The sequence below is a fragment of the Erigeron canadensis genome, chromosome 6, assembly GCF_010389155.1.
Source record: "Erigeron canadensis isolate Cc75 chromosome 6, C_canadensis_v1, whole genome shotgun sequence".
NCBI classification, from domain to species: Eukaryota; Viridiplantae; Streptophyta; class Magnoliopsida; order Asterales; family Asteraceae; genus Erigeron; species Erigeron canadensis.
The window spans coordinates 31,664,433-31,687,750 of NC_057766.1; the positions used below are offsets into that span (position 1 = coordinate 31,664,433).

The 23,318-nt window shown below is 31.6% G+C and overlaps 2 protein-coding genes and 1 long non-coding RNA gene across 3 annotated transcripts; 1 reads left to right on the forward strand and 2 right to left on the reverse strand.

Moving 5' to 3' along the window:
* Positions 1-394: 394 nt before the first annotated feature.
* LOC122603318 lies at positions 395-4,829 on the reverse strand. Its single transcript, XM_043775994.1, has 6 exons — positions 4,604-4,829; positions 3,134-3,776; positions 2,488-2,797; positions 2,019-2,100; positions 1,519-1,747; positions 395-696 (listed from the first exon to the last, which is right to left on the reverse strand). Exons 2-5 carry the CDS (start codon positions 3,720-3,722, stop codon positions 1,544-1,546), a joined length of 1,185 nt encoding a protein of 394 aa, XP_043631929.1. The 5' UTR covers positions 3,723-3,776; positions 4,604-4,829; the 3' UTR covers positions 395-696; positions 1,519-1,543.
* A 7,112-nt stretch (positions 4,830-11,941) lies between these two features.
* LOC122602601 lies at positions 11,942-12,726 on the forward strand. Its single transcript, XR_006324336.1, has 2 exons — positions 11,942-12,134; positions 12,427-12,726. It is a non-coding gene; the product is annotated as an uncharacterized LOC122602601 (long non-coding RNA).
* A 2,599-nt stretch (positions 12,727-15,325) lies between these two features.
* LOC122603183 (CLK4-associating serine/arginine rich protein) lies at positions 15,326-19,380 on the reverse strand. Its single transcript, XM_043775821.1, has 13 exons — positions 19,093-19,380; positions 18,288-18,326; positions 18,053-18,201; positions 17,801-17,876; positions 17,394-17,682; positions 17,199-17,308; positions 17,035-17,082; positions 16,752-16,952; positions 16,472-16,573; positions 16,250-16,380; positions 15,951-16,089; positions 15,737-15,865; positions 15,326-15,637 (listed from the first exon to the last, which is right to left on the reverse strand). Exons 1-13 carry the CDS (start codon positions 19,287-19,289, stop codon positions 15,613-15,615), a joined length of 1,635 nt encoding a protein of 544 aa, XP_043631756.1. The 5' UTR covers positions 19,290-19,380; the 3' UTR covers positions 15,326-15,612.
* Positions 19,381-23,318: the final 3,938 nt, after the last annotated feature.

Consider the following 23,318-nt stretch of genomic DNA (forward strand, 5'->3'; position numbering starts at 1 on the left):
GAAATCTTTGTGGGCTCGAGTAATTGGGTTGCTTTTCTAGATTGTCTATTGTATAAGTTCTTAATAATGGGCTTGGGTTTTTGATGTGGTGTGTATATGGATCGGTGAGCAACATTACCAGGAAACAACGGTGAAACGGTGAGTCGGTGAGCAACATTTACCTGGTCTATGATGCATCATTGAAATTTTGTTTTTCTTTGAAAAGGCTAGAAATATTGTACTTCACATTATATTATAAATTTATAATAGTTGAAATGTGGATCTAGATTATAATATGGGAATTATGTTCCAGATTCATGAGTATGTGTATTGTGTTACTTGCACAATGCTACAGGCACCTCAATTCATCTGTTTATAGCTTTTGAGGTGACATTTAAAACTTTTTGTGCAACGATTTACTGTAAAATCACTGAATTATAGCTGAGGATCATGTATCTACATTAGCACATCATGTACCTTTAACCTTGATTTACACATGTACTTACACGATAGTGCAATCCAGAGGTATCTGCACTTGACATACACGACTGTGCCTTGCAACCATATTCATAATTGGATCCAAAAATTGCATTAAGATGCTAGAAACATGCTTATAGTCCACCATTTTCATAATGAAACACAAGCATTACCAGTTTACAGCCATAGTTATCTACCTTTGTCACTTCTTGTCTCTGCAATTTTCCATTTGCAACATAACTACATAAACCAAAACAAAGCAAATACACATTTATACTTTCTGTAGGAACCAGCCTTTCCAAATAACCCAAATTTTTTTTGCTTATTCTTTTAGCAAAAGTTATCTAGAATTGAACGATAGATGAGAATATGAGATATCAGTGCTCTTACTTTGCCATAAGGGGCAAGGGTGTAGTCGGCAAGTTTTATTGGCAAAAAGGATCGGCTAGCATCGGCTCTTTGGCAAGCCTATATCACATGCATCTGCAAGTTTTGGCCGATGCTAGTGAACGTTGGGCAAGTGCCACGTGGCCATTTTGGCAGGAAAAGTGAACATTGGAGCACTTGTTAGTTTTTTTTTTTTTTTTTTTAACTTTTTTTTTTGCCAAGAATTGGCAAGTTTTGGCTTCATTTTGCAAAAACATGTGTCAACACCTCATTGGTTTAAAATTAGCCAAAAACTTGCCAAAGAGCCAATTTGTGGCACTACACCCTCAAGGATGGAACTTTTAAGGGACCAAAGGGAGTTCCAGTCCCTCCAAAAGTTTTGATTTTTGATACTAATTTTCTTATATATTCTTCAAAAATAATTTTCATAATATATTGTAGCCCCTGTAACAAAGCTAAATTTTATGTCCAATTGTGTTCCGCCCCTCCATAATAAGTGTTCAAGTTCGGTCATTGTAACACCCTTGTCCCTAATAACCTTTATCTTCAAGGTCAATACCAGTAAATTTCACCCCCAACTGTTTTCATCTATAAATATATATAGGTACACTTTCCAAAAAGTGTGCCAAAAATCAAGTCAAACAACATATAAAAGAGACAAACATCGAAGTTCACCTGATCGAAGGAAGATGATAGAGAATTAGGAGTGATGGGAAGAAAAGCAGTAGGTCAGGTTAATCTTTGGGTATCTGCGCAAGGACATGAACTTGTGGGTAGTTCTGGGCGCCTGACTTGCAGCATTTTCTGATATCGATTTTCTCATTTCTTGGGCTTTTATCTGTGCAATTCTGAGCTTCTTCATGATTTTGTCCATAGATGCTGATTTCTTCTTTTCCAGTTTCATCTATAAAAGAGATAACACATTTTTAAAGCAACCCGATTAAATAGTTCTCAGTTACAGATTTTACTTAACAATATCAACAAAAACGAAGGGAGAAATCAGAAACTGAAAGAATAAACACCCTTTCACCGGTGCAAGTCTTTTCTAGTTATTCAAGTCTCATGATACCAAAACTATATATACAATAGAAATAAGATGCCAGACCACCACCCACCCCCCCAAAAAAAAAAAAAAAAAAGGATTCAAGTGCCATTAGTTATCCTAGTGAACACACCTCAAGTTTTCGGATTGATGCCTCTGCTTTTGCATTTTGCAGGTTCTCCCAAGCAGCAATCCTTGCTTCCTCTTTCTGGAGCCTGCGACCCCACCACAAGGAAAATCAATCAGTCATGTCCTTGAAGATATATGAACATGTATAGATTCAAAAGTGAGTCAAACGCATTCCCTTTAAACTATACCAAAAAGGAATGTCACCAAATGAGCCAACTCACTATGACTTTCCAATATGGCTGCAGTTAAATACAGCTCCAGCTTCACTAATTAAATGTCACATTTGACTTAGGTAACTAGTTGCTTATTGACTTGCTAAACTTTTATAATTTAAGAGGACCGGCATGATATAAATTATCTTTTAGGAAGTCGATAAATGGTATAGATAAAGCATACATTCTGGAATATTGCAATGATGACCAGTTGTACATACAAAGTAGCAGAAAGTGTAAAGCTTAAACATGGAGACATACTTTGACGATTCCATGACCCCTTCAGTAGAATTCCATGTCAAAGCCAGGTCCTTGATCTCTGTTGACCGGTTCTTGTCCATTTTTTTCGCATTTCTTTTTGGTATCTTGATCATTGTTACTCTTTTGTCTACCTGAACATCCCTGACTTCCAATCTAGATGAATGAAGGCTGTTAGGCACCACTGGTGAAGGTATTGGCGGAGGAGAGGTAGACAGAAGTGGCCTTCCCTTTGGAGAAGTCACCGGACTGTCCACCGGGCTCATCTGGGTAGCCATATCACGTCGTGAGACAACACGACTAATGTTCTCATCTGTACAATAGTTTATAAATTAACCAACAAACATCTAATAAGTAACACCATACATTAAATAGGTATTACAAACCAGAAAAAGAAAAAGTGTGTTAAGACAAGAACATATGCAGTATAGAGAATAGTCTATCGAGTACCAAAGTTTACAAGGAACTAAACGATGTCTAAAAGATGGGAACATATTCAACTCTAAAACAAATACATCAACATCCCTATCAAATAGCATAAAAACCACCAAAATCAAGTAAATCCGCTAACCCAAATGCCATTTTGTAACAAGAAATGTGATATAATATTAGATTCTAAAAGAACGACCAAAGGGGGGAGAGATTATACCTTGTGAATCAGGATACGAAGATTCGATAAACAATTCTGAAGGAGCCAATCTATAATCATTGTTAGCACAAGCAGAATGTTCATCAATTCCACAACCATCTGGAAAAGAATATCCAGTAGGTACCAAAACACCCATTGTCAGTGGTGAACCTGCAGAAATAGTCTTTGTGCTCCCACCTTCAAGCAACGGGAAACCAGGCGAATAGCCTGAAAAGTACGAGTCCCCAGGACTCGGCCCCAATGGTCCACTTTTTGACTTGGGACGTCGCTGAGGAGGTGGCCCTAACATCTTATTAACTCCAGAACCAGACACAGGACTAGTAATCCACCTCTCTGCATCATCCCATTTCGAAGGCATTGTTCTCCCATTATTAAAAGGCATCAAAACATTAACACTAGTACGCCTATGCTTAATGTTACTTGACAACGGTACCCTTTCCGAGTACCAACCCTTTTGGAATCCTCTCCCTTGGTTGTTAAAGTTATCACCATAATCAGGAGTACCTGGGCTCGTGTATGCACCCGAATTACGAAAAGAATTTGAATCCTTATTCATCAATCTCGATTTTGGCGAATAGCATTCACTCATTGCATCAATACCTACTAAACCTTATGCCTATTTCAGAGAACACTAAAGAGAAATCTGCATTTTGAAACTGGCCAGGTTTAATTAAAACTATAAAAGTCCTCTATACTAATTTGTTCTCAAAGCCAATAGAATGCATATGGTATGAAATATCACACATAACTAGGTAGAAAGATACAAAGCATGCCAACTTGTTAAATGAATTCCTTGTGGTCACTACTTCTTAAGATACAGATACTTACAAGTACAAATCCAGACAAAAAGCCGAGGACCACGAAAAGTTAGACAACTGCTAAAATATGTGCTATTTAAAGGTAGAGTATCGTATCAGAACTAAATAAAGTTGAAAACCATCAAAATATCCTTTTAATGCCACATTTTACTTGTGACACATACGACGATAATGATTAAAATCATATGTAACGATTTAAAGGTAATTTTGTGGTTTTCGGCTTTATTTAGTTCTGTTACGAAACTCTACCACTAGTAACATGTGAACGAAGTTGATCACATACGAATTAACACGTAAATTTATAAAATCCACCACTATTTTACATTTTTTTTTTTACATGTGAACGGACTTGATCACCTGAATTAACACGTAATTCTATAGATTTTGCGTCACACAACAACATTTAGCCATACACACTATATTTTACACATATACTGAGTCACTTCACTGCATTATTAAATGTTACATATAATTATACGTATAATAATAATAATAATATATAATATAATGAAGTAGAATGTAAAAAACTAGATTCATTCACATCCAATAATTAACTTTAATCAAATAGGATGCAAAATATTTAAGATAAAAACACACACATAAATAGTAGAATGTGAGTAAAACAAAGATGATGAATAACTTTAATAATTACCTGAGAAGTGTTTTTACTGTTGCTTAGGGTAAGGAGTGGAGTGGTGGTTGGATTGGAAATTTGGAATAGAATGCAGAGAAAGTGTTTGACGAAATGCGTGACTGAATTGGAAAATGGTCAGGTATTGTAGTCGGATGATGCTAAAATCAGGGACCTGCTATGATAGATATAGGTAGATTATTATATATATAGGGAGTGGTATAGTAGTAGAATACTATTGTTGGTGTGTGTGTGTGAAAGAGATACGTACAGTATATAGAGATATAGGGGATATATATTGGAGCCAAAATCTGTCTTCTCATATTATGACATCATCCATGTGCCTCTTTCCCGTCCTTTTCTTTCATGCCAGTCTTCTTTTTCATCAATGTGTTCATATCATGTATTGATTACCAAATGAATAAAAAGAATGTATCTCACTAGTTTGTCAATTTTATCACATTAGTGTTACGTTTAGTCGTTTATGAGCATATTGCCCGCGCGCTGCGGCGGCTAAAAAGTGATGACAATATAAAAAGGAGGCGTTGGTGGAGAGCGAGGGAGACGGTGGAGAAGGAGGGCGGCGGCAGCGGGTGATAGAAAATCGATGAGAGTGTGTAATGATTAGAGAGAATGGGAAAGAAGGGTATATAAGGGTATTATGTTTGAGTAGGGGTATTTTAAGAAGAAAAAAAGTGTTGAATTTTAAGAAACCTAATATTCTTTATAATGGAGTATAGATATAGATATATATATACTAGATATTTTACCCCGCACGATGCGCGGCTAGTTAAAAAGGTTATTTTATGCATTAATAAATAGTTATTCTATAGGCTTATTATGCTGAAATTGATTATGTTATAGTTAATGGTTAATTCCTGGATTACTCTGGTCATCTTTTGTCTTTTCTGACATGTCGACATCACAATCACTAAACCTACTATAGTGATTATACACCAACATTTAACCTAAGATATTTTGATATCATCAACAAATCAAACGTAAATCGATAATGTAGCATAATATCTATATATTCATCAAACGAAATAATATGTACAAAGTAAAAAAACTAAGCATGTCAAAAATTTAGTCATATAAAATACACATAAATACAATACGAATAAGTAAAAAACTAATAAGATAAATAAGAGAAAATCACTATAGATTTTGCTTTCAGTTATGCTGAAAAGATGGAGAAAAAACCTTATGTAGTGACGGGAAAAAATAATCCTAAACACAATTAGGAAATCAAGTATTTTATCTCCTACAATCAAGAAATTCATTCGTAAAACTCAAAATAACTACTATTATCATTATAAAATAGACATTTTTTGTGGCTAGAATAACCAATTTTGGTTAAGGTTTCGGCCAAGAGAACGAAGGAGAAACAACAAAATTGTTTGGTCATGTATAACCTAATAATATTAGAAAAGGTAATAAAATATCATGGATTATGAGTCATTAATTATGAAGTGTTTATAATTAAAATAAAAAGGTTAAAAAATGTCATGCAAGGTTAGTCGTGATTTTTTATATATGTTTGATTTATATAAATATAAATTATATATATATATGTATTTTCTATATGCCATATTTAAAATATATGTATAATTATATTATATTATTTAATGAAAATCTATTAGTATGAAAAAAAATATGGAGGTGCCACGTAGGATAAATTTTATGTGGCATGTTTAGAGATAATTTTAATTTGAGGTGGATGACTTTAAAAAATCAGGATAACTATTGTTTTATTATGTGTATATATATATATATATATATCAAATTTCTAATTTACACATTATTTACGACAATACCTCGTAACTTTCTTTTTTTCTTATTATTATAATTTAATTTTGTTTATTAAATTAGAAAACTAACTAGATTTTAGACTCGTGTGAAATACACGGGTTTTATAACATCATTAATATAAAAATTAAGATATTTAAATGTAAATATTGAATGCTAAATCATATAAAGACTGGATGGTGTAGCAGAATTGCTTTTATACAAACTCTTCCAAAGAAGCAATATCTTAACCTTCATTACACAATTGACCGAGTTCTCATTGATGTTTTGCAAAAAATTTATTATCGTTAGCCATGGTTCTTACGAAAAATAAAAGTAGTAGTTGGTTTGTAGGTTTTCAATGATTTTACATATAGGGTTTGGTTTATATAAGAAAAAATCTGTATCATAAATATAATTTGATTACAATTCCTGATAACAATAATGATTAGCCTAATTATAGTCCGCTTACAATTACTAATAAAAACGATATTACAATTAATTTGATTATAATTAGATAAGACTAAAAAGTCTAATTTTATATAGACATTATTTTGTTATTATATAGACATTATACAACAAATTATTAATTATTTAAATTGGATAAAAATATAAATTAGTGTTGGAAAACTAAAAAGTCTAATTTTAATAATTTTGAAATTGGGTTAAATTGTTAATTGATGATAGAAAACCAAAAAGTGTAAGTTAATAAATTTTAAATTGGGTTAAAGTGTAAATTGGTGTTGGAAAATCAAAAAGTGTAAATTAATAATTTTTAAATTGGGTTAAAGTGTAAATTGGTGATGGAAAACCAAAAAGTGCAGATTAATTTAAACATGTGTTGATTTAATTATTTTTATGAAATTGAGGACTATGATTGGTTAATTGAGGTTAGATCAGTTGTTTTTAGTATATATTAAAAATAAAAATATCTTAATATAATTACATTAAATTTTATTTATTATTAATTAATTAGTTTTATATTTATATGATAAAACATATTATTGGATATATATTGGTTATTATTATATTGAATAAACATTAACTATTAGGATATATATTAACTATTATTATTTATTTATTATATTAAAATTATTGGATAAAAAGTGTAAATTTGTAATGAAAAACAAAAAAGTGTAAATTAAAGTCAAAATTGAAAATAAAAGTCAACATTAAGAAATCATAAGTTATTAGAGCAATAATTTTTAAATTGGGTTAAAGTGTAAATTGGTGATGAAAAACCAAAAAGTGTAGATTAATTTAGACATGTGTTGATTTAATTAATTTTGTGAAATTAAGGGCTATGATTGGTTAATTGAGGTTAGATTAGTTGTTTTTAGTATATATTAAGAATAAGAATCTTAATATAATTACATTAAATTTTATTTATTATAATTAATTAGTTAAATATTTACATGATAAAACATATTTTTTGATATATATTAGTTATTATTATATTGGATAAACATTAACTATTAGGATATATATTAACTATTATTATTTATTTATTATATTAAAAATATTGGGTAAAAAGTGTAAATTTGTTATGAAAAACAAAAAAGTGTAAATTAAAGTCAAAATTGAAAATAAAAATCAACATTAAGAAATCGAGAGTTGTGATTGGTCGATAAGTTATTAGAACAAATGTGTTTTAGTATAATAAAAGATGGTGAATATGTGAAAGGGACCCACTTATGCGTTGGTTAAGCAACGAAAGAACTAATTTTGTAAAGTGGCGAGCAACGAAAGAACTAATTTTGTAAAGTGGCGAGACGATGCTTAATTGCTTATGAAGTAAGTTTTTTACTAAAGTACCAAGCCTGTGTTGGGAGCACTCCAATGTAACTCTATATATAACTAAGAGAGGATAAATTTTTGTTAAGTGTCTCTTTTAATTGTTTGGCACATTGGATTTTTGATTAATTGTCATTTTTTCATTAAATTGTTATATTTTAGTTGCCATGTATTTAGCCATATCATCTAAATTAATCTAATCATCAATCCTAATAATTAATACAAATAAAAATACAATTAATATATTCTCCCATAAATATATTTCACTTCCGTTCAAGTTTAGTATACGATGATATCTATTTGATCCTTTTTTAATAATATTTTATATGAAATTTAGATAATGTGGATTGTGTATCTTTTATAAAATAGTTAAACATGATTTAAGATTTACCCATCACATGACTCAAAATTTACCATTTAATAAAAATAAAAGTACTATTAATTTACTTATTCATATATAAAATATATTAATATTAATCTACGATGTAACTGTTTTTAATAAGTAAATTTACATTAGAACACATTGTTGTTACAATTTTATAGTTAATACTTTAAGTTTGAAAGATACATTTATTTATTTTTTAGAGATTTTTATGACAATTTTTCACCATGCAACGCATGAGTTTAATCTAGTTTATGTATATATATATTAAAAAAAAAAAACTAGAAATGCTATAAAATCAAGTTTTTTTCGAAAATTAAATTTAACTCAAACTTGGAAGACAAGAATTAAGATTTTTGTTAATTGATTAATGGTCTTTGTTGGCTATAATGAGTGCGCTACAAGTATTGCTTCATATAACAAAAGGGAGTGATATTCGTATCACATGTTTTGATTAATTTACTACTCATGTGTCTTAGTAATTTGTACGGTGTGTTCAGAAAGATAGACGTATAGTAAATTTATCAAAATTTATGGTACGAATATCATTTCTCTATAACAAAACGTTGTGAGCAACTATACAATCTTTATAAGAAAATATTTTCGATAGAGTAGATGATGTGGGACTTGGATCTTATAAAATCATTTAATTAAAACTTGAATTTTAATTACTTAAAAAGATTTGATAACCAACAATTAAATAAAATGGTTATAGCCCTACTAGTATTTGAATATTTGTTGAGTAACATTTTGAAATATAATTTACATTATCAAAAATTGGTATATCAAGTTACTTTTTCTGTTTTCAAATTTTCCATATACTACTTTATTCAATATACAATCTTCGACAAAAACATGATCATCATTATATATGTCACTTGAAATGCTATACCACATTCTTTTTCCATGTTCATGATCAAAGCCGGCCTAATATATATGTTGGACCAAGCAGTGTCTTCAGGCCACCAAAAAGTAAAAGGCCTCAATATTTTTGAACTTTTATGATTAGATATAACTAGATTATAACCCCGCGTAATACGCGGGAAATATATACAAAACTAATAACATGTTAAATTGCGTAAAAATTGAACCACTTAAAAATCGTGAAGTTAAATTGATGGTCATTGAGATTCCAGTTAAGGGTGACTGGCTGATTATAAAATGGATACATCATCTATTAGACGTCTCGCTAAGTAATATTTATGTTTGATTGGATGTCTTTCATGCATCTGAATATGTTTGTATTGTCATTGTACTTGTGATTTAACGCTTTGCTCGAATTATTTACAAAATTTACTAACCAATTTAATTATCAATCTATACATCACATGTTGTGCTAATCTAATTTAAAGTTATGCATAATATCTTTACGAGTTTCATACAACTATTTTTTTGATACATAGTTGTGATAGCTTATTATAGATTTGGTATTTGTTTTATGTTTTTTTTTTTTCAGTTACTCATTAACTCAAAAATCGTTGAGTATTATTGAAAAGTTATATCACTCTAATTAAAATGAAAATTTTATTAAAAAAAAAATCAAAAATTGATTTTAAATATGAAAAATGATAAAAAAAAAAAAAATTAAAATATTAATTTCCATAATTATATCGTTAATAAACATTAATTATTAATTTCTACAAATTTATAACAATAATTATTTAATTTATTAAATTAAAATTAAACTAAAGAAGTTAAAAAAAGGTATATGACATCATCGTTTTAATCTAATGAATATAATTAAAAGTTGAATTTTATCCAAGGGTCAAAACTTCTCTATTTTGGAATTAAAGTTTCTCTTTTATATATATTTAGAGTTTAGTTTTGGGCTTATATTTGGATAAATCATTGCTTTTAATATTAATAAACACTCTTTCATCATACATCTAATTTTTGTTCTAGGCTTATAAATTATCTAATAAATTATAATTAAGCTTTTAGAGTATCATTCGTTTTTATTCCCAAGAAATCGAAAAGGTCTCTCGGCATGAAATTTAAAAGGTAACTTGCAGATATTCTATCTTTTTGATAATTTATTGTACCTACTAGTGATATCAAGTATCTTTGCCCATTTATAGACTTTTTCGTTTATTTTTGCCGGTTTCAAACTTTGCTAAAGAATGAGAGTTTTTGTTAAAGACATTCAAATAAAGGCCTTCAAAATTGATTTCGCTTAAGGTTACCGAAAAGATTAAGCCGGCCTTGTTCATGATTTTATGAAAAGAAACATATATGGATTGATTACCATTGCTAACTATCTAAAAGACTAAAATCATTATAAATCATAAAAAAACGAACTTTGTATATTATGTTAGTTTAAGCAAACACGTATATGAGACGAGGGTGTATGTTGTGCGCCAACATCAGCACATGGCGTGGGTAGGTGACCCATACTACACTTGTTATTATGTTATATGTTGACCACCGAAGGAATAATACAGTATACGTACGTTATTTAGATATATATTCTTTACCCATGCGTTGACTATGTAATCTATAGTAGTTTAATATATCAACCACATGTCCACATTACTACTACGGAGTTTAAACGAGCTAACCCGAGTTTGAGCTCACTTAAGTTAAGCTTGAGTTCGGTTTGTTTAATTTAGAAATTAAGCTCTATCTGTTTCAATTCTTATCAGTGGCCCGAGCTTGGTTTGTGTGGAGTCTTACAAGCTCGAGCTCAACTAGAGATCAACTCGTTTAGGAATTTGATTTAGCTAGCAGCGTACTGTAACGCCCCGATTTTTAAACGGTAATATTTTAACTATGATATTATATTTTATAGTTAGTAAGGATAAATGAGTCATTTCCTTATTAAAATGTTAGTGTGAAAATGAAATATTAGATAAAAAATAGGGTATAAAATATAACTAATAATACTAAATACCCTTAATTTAATTAAAATACAATTACATTAGAAACCTCCTGGAAGTTTATATGTGTGTGGGTCGTCGAGAGTTTTGCACCGCCAAAAAGAAAAAAAAAAAAAAAAAAAAACCAGGAGCAAGTGAAGATTTGATCTTTACTAGTTACTAATATATTTTTTCTTCCCATCATAAATAAATCTCTAATTCTTCAACAACAATAATAATAATATATCTTTGATTGATTTTGGGGGAAGTATGGAAGAATTTATTTAGGGTTCATCATAAAATAATTGGGGATTTCAAGTGTAGCTAGTATCTATAGTTAATTCAAGTGAAGGTAATGTTATTGATAATTGTTAATATTTATATGTTTATTATATGATGATAATAAAATTATTATCATCATTCTTTTAAGAAATTTTATGGAAACCCATATTATTATAATTGTTATTGTTGTTGTTTGGCTAACTAGAATTGAAATTGAGATTTGAGATGATAAAGAAATATTGTTAAATGATAGTATAGCAAAGTTGTCTTATGTCCTTGAGAATTTTATAAGAAAAGTGTATTATGTAGTTAGCCAAACACAACAATATATGTATGTTATGGGTTAGTTGGAAAGTTAAGTAAGCTATATAAGTAATCATGTATTTTGCAATTGTAATAGGTTTTGAGTTCGAGTTATCTTAAGGATTATTTGCAAGTTCTCGTTAATAAGGTGAGTACAAAGTATCTTTATGTAGGTAGTTAGACTACAAGAGTTGACGTTGTCCATTCTTGTAGGTAGTTAGACTACAAGAGTTGACTTTTGGTTTAAATTTTGTAGGTAGAGTTAATAGTAGCTATGGATCCATATGCTTGTTAATTGGCTAGTACAAGTAGTTCAAATAATATGATAAAGTGTTATGATTGTGCTAGTCTAAGATAATTGATATGATGATAACTTGCATAATTGTATTTTGTACTCACTAAGCAAAATTGCTTATCTTTTAGTTGTTTATATTTTATAGGTTCAAGTGGATCAAAGGATAAATCCAAGTTGGAGTAATTAGCTAGAGATTTTGAGGTGAAGGTAGTGTAATTTTGGTGATAGTTAATCCCTTTTGTGAACCAAGCTCTTGAACAAATGTTTGAAAGTGTTATTTTTTGTGTTGTGAAATGGTCAAATATAGTTTGTAAAGATGTAGTATGTAATATGTTTTAGTTATGATCATTTGACTAGTTTATATGATTAGTCAAATGATAGTTGGCATGTAAAATTATGTTTTAGTTATGTTTGGTAAGTTGGAGGTAAATTTTAGTTTGAAAAAGCTTGAGTTGGTCTTGTACAAGGATTTTTGAAAATTTTTTACAGGTTGGGTTGTTGAATTTACGATAAGGTCATGGCGAAATTTTTTTAAAATATAATAGAGTTTGTCGTTTTGTGTTTGAGTCGTTAAGGTCATGGCGGAATTTTTTACAGGTTGGGTTGTTGAATTTACGATAAGGTCATGGCGGATCCAGTTTTGAGTTAATTGTTACAAACATGGTTTGATTGTTAAAAGAATACTTAAGGTATTGACATGACACTGATATAGCTTACCAACTTGGTGTGGTAATATGACCATTAAAAATGCATTTAAAAAGGTGTATTCTCCCAGCACACCCCCGTTCTTTAAAAATAGGGTGGTCCATAATATTCTTTTTCCTGTACACACTGCCAAGTTTGTTTCCTTCTTTTTTTTTCCTATTAACTTCCCATTCATCTTTTATTTCCTCACTCCCCCCTTTATCTTTCAGTTCCCCACCCTATTTTCTCTTTTATGAAGATTCCAACATATTTAACCCAACACCGGCGAAGATTCCGATAGGCTTTTTTTGGAACAGATCAACGGCAACAATCATCACTTCTTATCCGATCTATGCCTTTTCTGACTAGATCGACTTTAGGGGGTGTTTGGTATGATGGAATGGAAAGGGGATAATGGGAATGTGATAAACTTCCCTTGTTTGTTTACAATGAATAAAGGGAATGAGAATGGAGAAAGAAGAATCAATTTCATTCTTTCCATTCTCTACAAATTGTAGAGAATGAGTGAGAATGGAAAAAATATATATATATATTTTTTGTTTTCAAGATGTTATATGTATTAAATTTTATTTTTTTATATATATCTATTCTCTATGGTTACCAAACAGCGGAATTCATTTCCTTTTTAAATCTTTCTTACAATTTTCATTCCCTATTACATTTTCATTCTCTATGATTCCTTCCTACCAAACACCCCATTAGATTTACGCCTTTTCCGATTAGATCGACGACAACAATCATCTCTGCCGAATCCACCATGGTTGTTGGCTGGACTTGAAGCTGGTGAATGACAGTAAGTAAGATAGTGGTACTCCGATGGATACGACGGCAGTGGTGATGGCCTCCAAACATGGAGTTTTTTTTTTCTTATTTTTTTGTTAGTCCCTTTTGTCCATTTTTCCTTTTAATAATCAACCACAGATGACATTAATACACCAATTGTGAATATGAAAAAAGTGATCCATGATAGAATAGCTTTATATGGGTTTGATTGATCAACGAAGATCTATAAAGTATTGTTGATTCTAGTGTGTCGATTATCCAATAGTTTGACTATGACTTTGGATTGTATTGTTTATTGTTGTTATTATTGATTTATTGTCGTTGGTGATTGTAATTAAGGTGTGGTGTGGTGAAAGGTTTGTTGAGAATGGATAGGGTGGAGGTGTGGTGAAAGGTCAAGTGTGTGATGTTTGAGATTTTGGTGGGGAAAAAAAAGTAATAATAAAAAAAGGTAAAATTCGATGAGTAAAATCTGTGGTGAAAGGTCATATGTATTGTGGTCTCCAACTCCAACCTATATGTTTATTTGAAGGGGGTACCCACTCAAATAAGCCCCTATTTAAAAATCGTACTAAGATTTGTGAAAGGCCAAAACATTTGCATGTCATTCACACGCGACCAAAACACCTGAAACTAAGTACTGTGAAAGGCCTACTTTCAATACAAATATCGAAATAAGATTTTTATTCTGCCAGTAGGACACCTTAATAAGTTGTACTAAACATTTTAAAGAAGTATTTTTCACATTACAAAAAATCGAATAATTAATAGCTATTTACATTTGAGAAATGGGAATATAAGGCCACCTAACACCTAAGCTTAGGTGTGAAACCACTCACATAGTAAATTTTTAATATTCGTTAAATGTTAAAATAAATCATATGGCCCCATGAATTTTATGGATTAAAATATAATATCATAGTGTTCTACATTTAAACTTAAAACCTGACAGTTATATCATGTATTTTTCTTTTTGGTTTAAACTGGCAGTTATATTTTTTGAAAACATATATATTTCTAATTAAAAAGAAGCGGACAAGTAAATAGCTGATCAGTGATGCCACAAAATTACTCCATAAACGAAATACAACATACTACCAGCAACAGATGTGGCATATGCAAAACAAGATTTCATACGATAAAGGGCCTGATCAAGCTATCCCATCATCCCATGAGGTCATGATACGAGCAGTTGGCATCTATATAAAAAAAAAAAAAAAAAGTCGATACCACCATCCCGTCAAGGCAGGTTTTATACAATTCATATGTCAAGGGGTAGGAAGGTTTTGCGCATTATGTTGGAGTTAAATTATATGCTCCCTTCGATTCCTATTCCTGGACTTATGGTATAAGTATCACTTCCCTCTATTTGTATGCCCCCAAGAAATCAAATAACTGAAATTAGTACTAAACCAAAAGCATATATTTCTCTAACTTCCTTTGGATTCTGATATTTTATATCTAAAATGTAGCAGGGTTCACATGGTAAGAATTTACCTCTAATTTTGAATGTTTGATTAGTCAATGAGAATCCCTAGTCTCACAAAGAGGTTCAATGAGCAAAACAGAATATGACAACATTATGTCGTGATTGTACATTCAACATTTTGCTTCCCAGCATAGCCTATATATTCTCGCCCGGCAATGAATCTATCTCGGATAAAACCACAGATTCTACTTTATATATAGAAATAGTGGCAACAATTCCAAATAAAATACATCCAGCGTAACAACATTAAGTCTGCTTGGGCAATAGACATGAAATACAATAGGCAAAAAGGAAAGGATCAACACCTGTCATCACTTATACAACATCCAAACCTGCTGCGACTTCTTTACCTTATTAGTACTTCGAGCGGCTTCTCACCCTGCAAAATCGGCTATAATTAGTTTTCCATTGACTTCAATTATATAATGCCTAAATGGTTATTTTCATTAATCACACAGAAGCAAAAAATAGTTTTTACCTTGGGGAGCGAGAGCGAGATATGGAACGAGAATGAGACCGGAGAGGAGTTACAGAACGGGACCGGGAGCGTGAACGATATCTTCTAGAACTTTTGCCCCTGCTTGGACTTCTACTGTGCCTATATCGTCTGAAAATACATAAACATCTTAGAACCACAAGCATGCATGAAAGACTCATTTACAGTCCATCGGCATCAAATAAAAATAGACCACCTTGGAGGTGAGCGGCTGAAACTCCTGCTTCGGCTTCGGTGCCTGCGTCTACTTAGTCTGCTGGTTTCTGCAAGTTTCTCAAGCCTCTGTCGCTCTTGTTCTCGTTTCTTAGCCATTTCAGCAGCAGTATCTTTTTTGACTGTGAAGACAAGATAATAACGGCAAATTTTAGCCTAGAACTGACAATAGCAGTATCTCCAAGTCCATAAATTTGCAGCACCATTTTGCTAGCAACACATGGTGTTAATTCAACTCTTGTGATAACGAAATCGACAAAAAAAATAAAATATGAAGTTTACTCTGCTTATTTAGTTGTTTGCTCATAATCCGCTTAAGTCGCTCCTGGGGTGTTTCTTTTTTCTCTCCCTGCTGTTTAGCAAGAATTCCGCTACCAGAAGGCTTACTTAACTTGGCTAATCCTGATGAAGATCTGTCAAGAGAACAAAGAACATAAGAATATTAGGTACTGTATGGTGCTTTTACAGCGACCAGAATAGAGCATAAACCGCAAACAGAAGTACCCCACGGGTGGTTTTGACAATTTGGCATTTCTTTCACTATCAACAGATACACCAGATGCGGGATCGATATGCAAGGCTTCAAGAATGTGACCAGATGACGGCCTGCAGCAAAAAACAGGCATTTGAGAGAAGCTATATCATTACCAAACCCGATGAGAAACTATGAGACTATGAAATTAAGTCCATCCAAGGAAAGTATGAGCTTATGAAAGCAAGCTTCCTCCTAAAACACAAAAATTCCCCTCAGGTAGCTATGCAATAATGAGAAGAGTGCTCCGACCGGTTCAATGCACCAACATGGGATGGAGGAGATGATGGAGGAGTATATCCGGCAAGCTTGGGTCCATCCGCATCTGTTGAGCCTCCAAATTCCGTTATGTATTCTATTTTGGGAGCCCTTGGATTACTCCGGGGATTATCATCAGAATGATCACGTCCATGGCGCCTTGATTGTGATGGAGAGTATGAGCGTGATCTGGATCTGTGGAGTCAAGGTGTAAGCAACTAAGCATTTGTTGTAAGCCTCTATAATTTGCTTTTACCCCTAATATTACAAATCTTACCTCCTAGAACGTGAATAAGCTTCGTACGTAGGACTTCGTCTGGACTCTCTGCACATATAAACTTATGGGTTACAATCAACAACCAATAAAATATGTATGGTTAACAACATTCTCTTGCATTAGAATCCCTCTTCTGGAATAAATTTACTGCTGAAAGTGTGTACCGGTATGGATCATGATGAAGCACTTGTCTTCCAGAAACACGTGCTGATTCTCTCTCCCTCTCTCTTTCAATTTGAGAAACCTTTCTTCTTTCTTTGCGACTCAGCTTCCTCTGCAGTTTCAGAATGAACAAGTTTAATAATGAAACTTGAGTGCTTCAAAAATGGATAACGTTCAGATGTAGCAAATGAACGTACAATTGCAGGATCTCCCTTCACCACTTCTTTTTGTCTCCTTTCCTCCTCTTTGGCCTTTTTATCCATGTATACAAGCCACCCATACCTCTTCACACCAAATTCCTTAGCAATTATATCCATTCCTTCATCATTGCTATCATCACTGTTAAAATCCTCTTCATCCTCGTCATCTTCATCATCGTCGTCGTCATCATCCGAATTTTGATTTTCATCTTTCACATTCCCATCGTATGAAAATCCAACTTGTGAGTACGGACCCTTAACTACTGGAGCTTGGACACTTTGAGACCTATCAAATTTACAGTTTGAATAAGAAAAATCTACCACTTACCGCTTTCTAGACATGTTGATAAAGGAAAAGCCCTAGTTAAAGATTTTCTAAATGTGCTTAAGGATGAAAGGCAAACCTGTCTAATCCAAGTAAAGCAGCACTTTTAGCCTCCATCTCTTGGTTAACATGCTGCAGACCTTCCTCGTCGCTAACTGTTAATAGACACAGTATCTTGTAAAATATGGATTGAAATAATACCACCTTACGGCAGCGACTCTAAAAAGATTGCCTGGTCATTCTTGCAGATTGCCATGTCACTAAGAGTACGACAACAATTTTTAAACTCAATAATTTAAAACATGATCATCAAACCAAAAGAAGTACCGACATCCTCTGCGTCGATGCTTAATTAAATCCCGGTAACGCTCAAAACTAACAAACTCTTCTAATTCTTCTTCTTCCTCTGTTTTCTCGACGACACGGAAGCGTCTAGAATCAGGATCTCTAATAAAATCAAGAAGAGCTCGGCCATCAAATCTACAAATAAGCATATTTAAAACCATCCTATAAGATAGATGCAAAATGTCAAAAATCCAATAAACATAAAATCATAAATACAGTACCTGTCAATCATGACGTCCTGCTTCCCGTTCCATGGGATCCTAGCACATAGCATAGTAACAACAATAGGTCAAGATATCAAGGTAAAGAGAAAGGTCATTTGGCAATGTAAAAAAGAGCATAATCAGTTCGATAAAAGACACTTTACATCCATATAAATTTCACAACAGTTTCAAGCCAAGATTGAATTTTTCCAATAAAAGCTAGTACAAATACCCATAACAATTAACCACCAAGGGTTATCAAACATTGTGTCAAGGATTGAGGAGGTCCAAGGTTCTACCCAGTTCAAGTTTATGTAGCAGTGGACTCCGACCTCATGTATTAGACTATTAGTCCGCCACAGTCCAGACACCACTACTACCAAAAAAAATACCCGTGAACAAAATTGAATCCGCCAGCGTTAACTATTACAGTAGTATTTAACCATAAGTTTAAGCATGCAAGTGCAATAATTCAGTGCTCACATATTTGCAAGCTAAAATAACAATACAGACTTATATAGTAACTTATAAGCATTTAGTTTACGTGGTTACGTTTATCGACTCTTAAATCCACTAAATCAATGACCATCGGATACACAACTAATTTAGAGCTGGAAACAAAATTAGGCCATCATAACACTCTAATTCCTCTATTTCCCCCTTTTTTTTAAATAAACTTCCTAAGGCTTTCTTTCAAGTTACAATATTCAATTCAATACATATAGATACAATAATAACTAACATCAACATTTATCAGTAAAGTCGCAAATAATAATAATAATAAATAATAAATTAAGAAAAATTAAAACTTGAAGGAACATACAAGCCTTGCTGATCTTCGGTCGCTTGATAAAGGCCATCGTCACGATAAACGCGGCACCGAGAGCCAGAAACTTGTATAGATTGCTGTGGATCACCACGCCGTTTTGCTAGATAAACAGCCCGCCGTTGTGCTCGTTTCCGAGCAGCGTCCATCATGTCATGGACCTTCCGTTCTGACCGACGTGCTTCGTGCCACATCGTTGCTGTGTCTATCTATCTATCGATCGGTTTGGTTGATTTGATGTATAAGTGTGTATCTATATCTATATCTGTATCTATTGAATGAAAACCTAATTTGCCTGAAAGATATTACGTAAGATGGATTTGCTAACGAGTCCTTATGGAACCGACAAGTGTACAAAGTTAGTCTATATTTTTATGAGAATGACTGAATGAGAATGGTTATTTTTTCGGTGAAAATGAAATTTTTTTTTTTTTTTAAGTAGTTAGCATTTGAAACACCATAATGATATCAAATTGGGCAGTATGTTACGCTCAAACCAGAATGACTCTCGAAAATCCCCTTAATAGTTCACTCCTACAAATGTAGAAAATAAGATTCGAATAATGGTTGATTTCCTCAAAGTCAATGATATTACCAATAACCCGAATGATTCATGTTTAGATTAAATTATTTTTTCATGTTAAGGAGTCTTATGCAAGTCTTGTGCTTAGTATAACCAATTAGTAATCAAAGTTAGGGGATAATATATATGTAGCAACGGCATAAAAAGTTTTTGCAATTGAAACAAATTCTTAATAACTAATATTCAAATTAACCTCTTAAAGTGTATATAACCGTCTCTTTCGTATTTATACGTCTAAAGTATAATAATTTAGATTAATAATCGTTATATCATTGGCCCTCACGGCCCCACAAAGTTGTCAAAGTACGCAACTTAGGCGACCTTTTGCGACTAATTTCTAATTGACAAGTGACAATAAATACGAGTATAATTTAACTTATGTATGCACTAGTCATGTCAGTCGCGTTTGAACATCAGGCATTCGTTCTAGATCTTTTTGATATGAATAAATATTTCATATTAAACGTCTATATATCTAAGACAAATATACAATGCTCTTCCAAGTTCCAACATTACATGTGACAATGGTTATTGAATAAAATATTTGTCTTACAGAACAGCTTCTACGATTCGACCTTCCTAGTTGTATACTCGTCATATCCTTATGACCTTGCAGATTACAAAAGATACACATTGTTTGATATTATACGTGGTAAGATATTGAATTTCATTAAGATAGGAGTAATTGTTTGTAAGCTGCTACTCTACTAGTTAATTTCCTTAAATAATTCTCGTAAGATTATTGTGCCACAATACATTCACCTTATGTGGATTTAAGGTCTCCTTCAACGGGAGTTTTTTTGGTTTCTCTCTAAATATATTATGATAAAAACGTTGGCATCAAAACTTAATAGGTTATTTTCTCCTAAAAATAGTTGTCCATTATTTTATGGTGAGAAAAAGTTGGAAATAAAAGATACGCTAAAGTGTGCTTCTCATTCTAGCTCAGTGGTTGAGCGCCAATTTTACATTTTGGGGGTCTCGAGTTCGAGACATGAGAAAGACATTTAAAGGATTTTCACAAATAAAGTTCTCCAGTGAAACAGATTTGAGTCCCGCAGAGGGGGCAGAGTTTTATCTCAATTAAATGTTGTGCCTTCGGACGGTTTAGTTGGGGGTTTCTCCTCCTACTATGTATTGAGGGTGAGGGACTCTCTAGCGCGGACGTGAATAAGACAACGTAAGCTAGATCCCATGTTGCGAGCAATTAATGAACCCTTACAAAAAAAAACAATGAAATAAAGTAATTGGTAAGTAACGACTCGTGAAACTAAATAGAATTTGTTAAATGTCAAATAAACCGAGTCATTCTAACATAAAAGGAAAAACTTATATGTGAAAAACATTATAATATCAAAAAAGTAGATGTTAGTTTCGTATATATACGAGGTGTATGGTATTGCGTTTACAAAAAAAAATTTGCATTTTCAAAATAGATTATTCTTTTTCAAAGCGCATGAAAAAACATGTATGTACATGTTTCTCCAAAACTGCGTTTTTCTAGCAGATAATCACTTTTTAATACAAACATTTTTTTAAATTATTTATGTTTTACAAACGTAATAACCAAATAATTATTTTAAATCTAATCCCAAACACCCTAAAAGTTAAAGCACAGTGTAGTAATATTGACAACATATATACTTTCAAAAACTAAATTGTATTTATTTCGATAGGAAAACTTGTTTTGATAAAAAATATATATATATACTAAAATTGATAGTAAATTTGAAGATCGATTAAATGCAAAATTGATAACTTATTTCTTAAAATCTTATTTAGTAACCATTAAAAGATAATGATCACTGTCATTAATGAAAATTAATGGAAAAAAAAATTAGTGACAAAAAATGACCACTCAAAATTTGGTATCTAACTACGATAATAATCAAATTTAAATTATTAATGACGAAATTTTGATCGTTGCAAAAAATTAATAACTAAATGTACCTCGTCCGTACTCAATATATTTCTTACATTCATAAACATTGCTATATTACTTTACATACAAGTCATTCTACATGTTATTTTATAAATATTGTACATCATATACATTCAATATATATATTTATAAAAGGGAAGTGATATTCGTATTACATGTTGTGATAAATTTACCAACCATGTGTTTTAGTAGCTTGTGCAATGTGTTCAAAAGCTTGTACTATGTTGTAAATTTATTAAAATACGTGGTACGAAAATTATTACCCTTTATAGAAACTCATCTATACTACCTATTAAAAAAGACATCTCCTTTGTTGAAAGTTAAATGAGGGAATGTTTAAAATGTCCTCTCGTATCTATACTATGTAATATTTCCTAACTCCCCTTAAAATAATTTCATTTATATTATCTCCTTAACTTTAAGGATTAAATTACATTATCAATCATTTATCTTTTTAAATATCTCCATCAACCCTTTAAATCAATTACTTTTATATCAATATCTACACCATTTGACGTCGTCTTCACCATCAACATTCGCTCCCACCACCATACCGTCAACATCACGATTGCCGCCGCATTGCACGGGTATAATGCTAGTTTAGTCATTACTTTTTGAATGCATAACATCAACATGTGTATAGGAGATCTTATCTCATATATACTAAAAGACAACTGACGTAACCTTTAATTGATCAATCACAATCCTCAATTTTTAAAAATTAATTAAATTAGCACATGGCTAAATTTGATCCTCATCCCATGCAAAGGTTGGAGGGCATTTTCTACCATTTAGGTAGAAACTGGAAGCAGCCTCTCTACTTAGGTAGAGGTAAGGTCTACCTACATCTTAACCTTCCTATACACCGTCGAGGTATTGGGGCTCAGAACCCGCGGAAGGCAGCACCGAGCAATTACTTACTTTTTCTAAATTAATTTATATTTTTTTATTTTTCATCACCAATTTATACTTTAACCCCAATTTAAAATAACTAAATTACATTTTTTGATTTTTCATCAACAATTTACACTTTCACCCAATTTAAAAATAACTAATTTACACTTATTGTTTTTCCATCACCAATTTACACTTAAAAATAATTATTTTACACTTTTTTAGTTTTTCATCACCAATTTATACTTTCACCCAATTTAAAAATAATTAATCTACACTTTCTGGTTTTTTTAGCATCAATTTACACTTAAGAATAATTAGTTTACACTTTTTGATTTTTTATCACCAATATATTTACACTTTAACCAAATTTTAAAAATAATTAATTTATATTTTTCGGTTTTATTGGTAATATAAAAGTATAATAAAATAGTGGACCAAGATATATGCAAAAACATACAAACACTCTAAAAAAATCCTACACAAACACTCTAACAAAATAATCATTAAAACTAATCTCCTTTCGTATATGCGGTAACGATTGTCTACATAAACCCAAGAAGGTACAAACTTATCTCAGTATCTTATCTAACTGTAATCAAACTAATTGTAATGTTTTTGTTGTTAGTAATTGTAATTGGACTATAATTAGGATAATAATTATTCCTATTAGTGATTGGAATCAAACTATATAGGATATACAAATTCTTATTATATAAACGAAACCTTACATATAAAATCACAACACACGAAATCATTGATAACCCACGAACCAACTACTACTTTTATTATTCTTAAGAACCA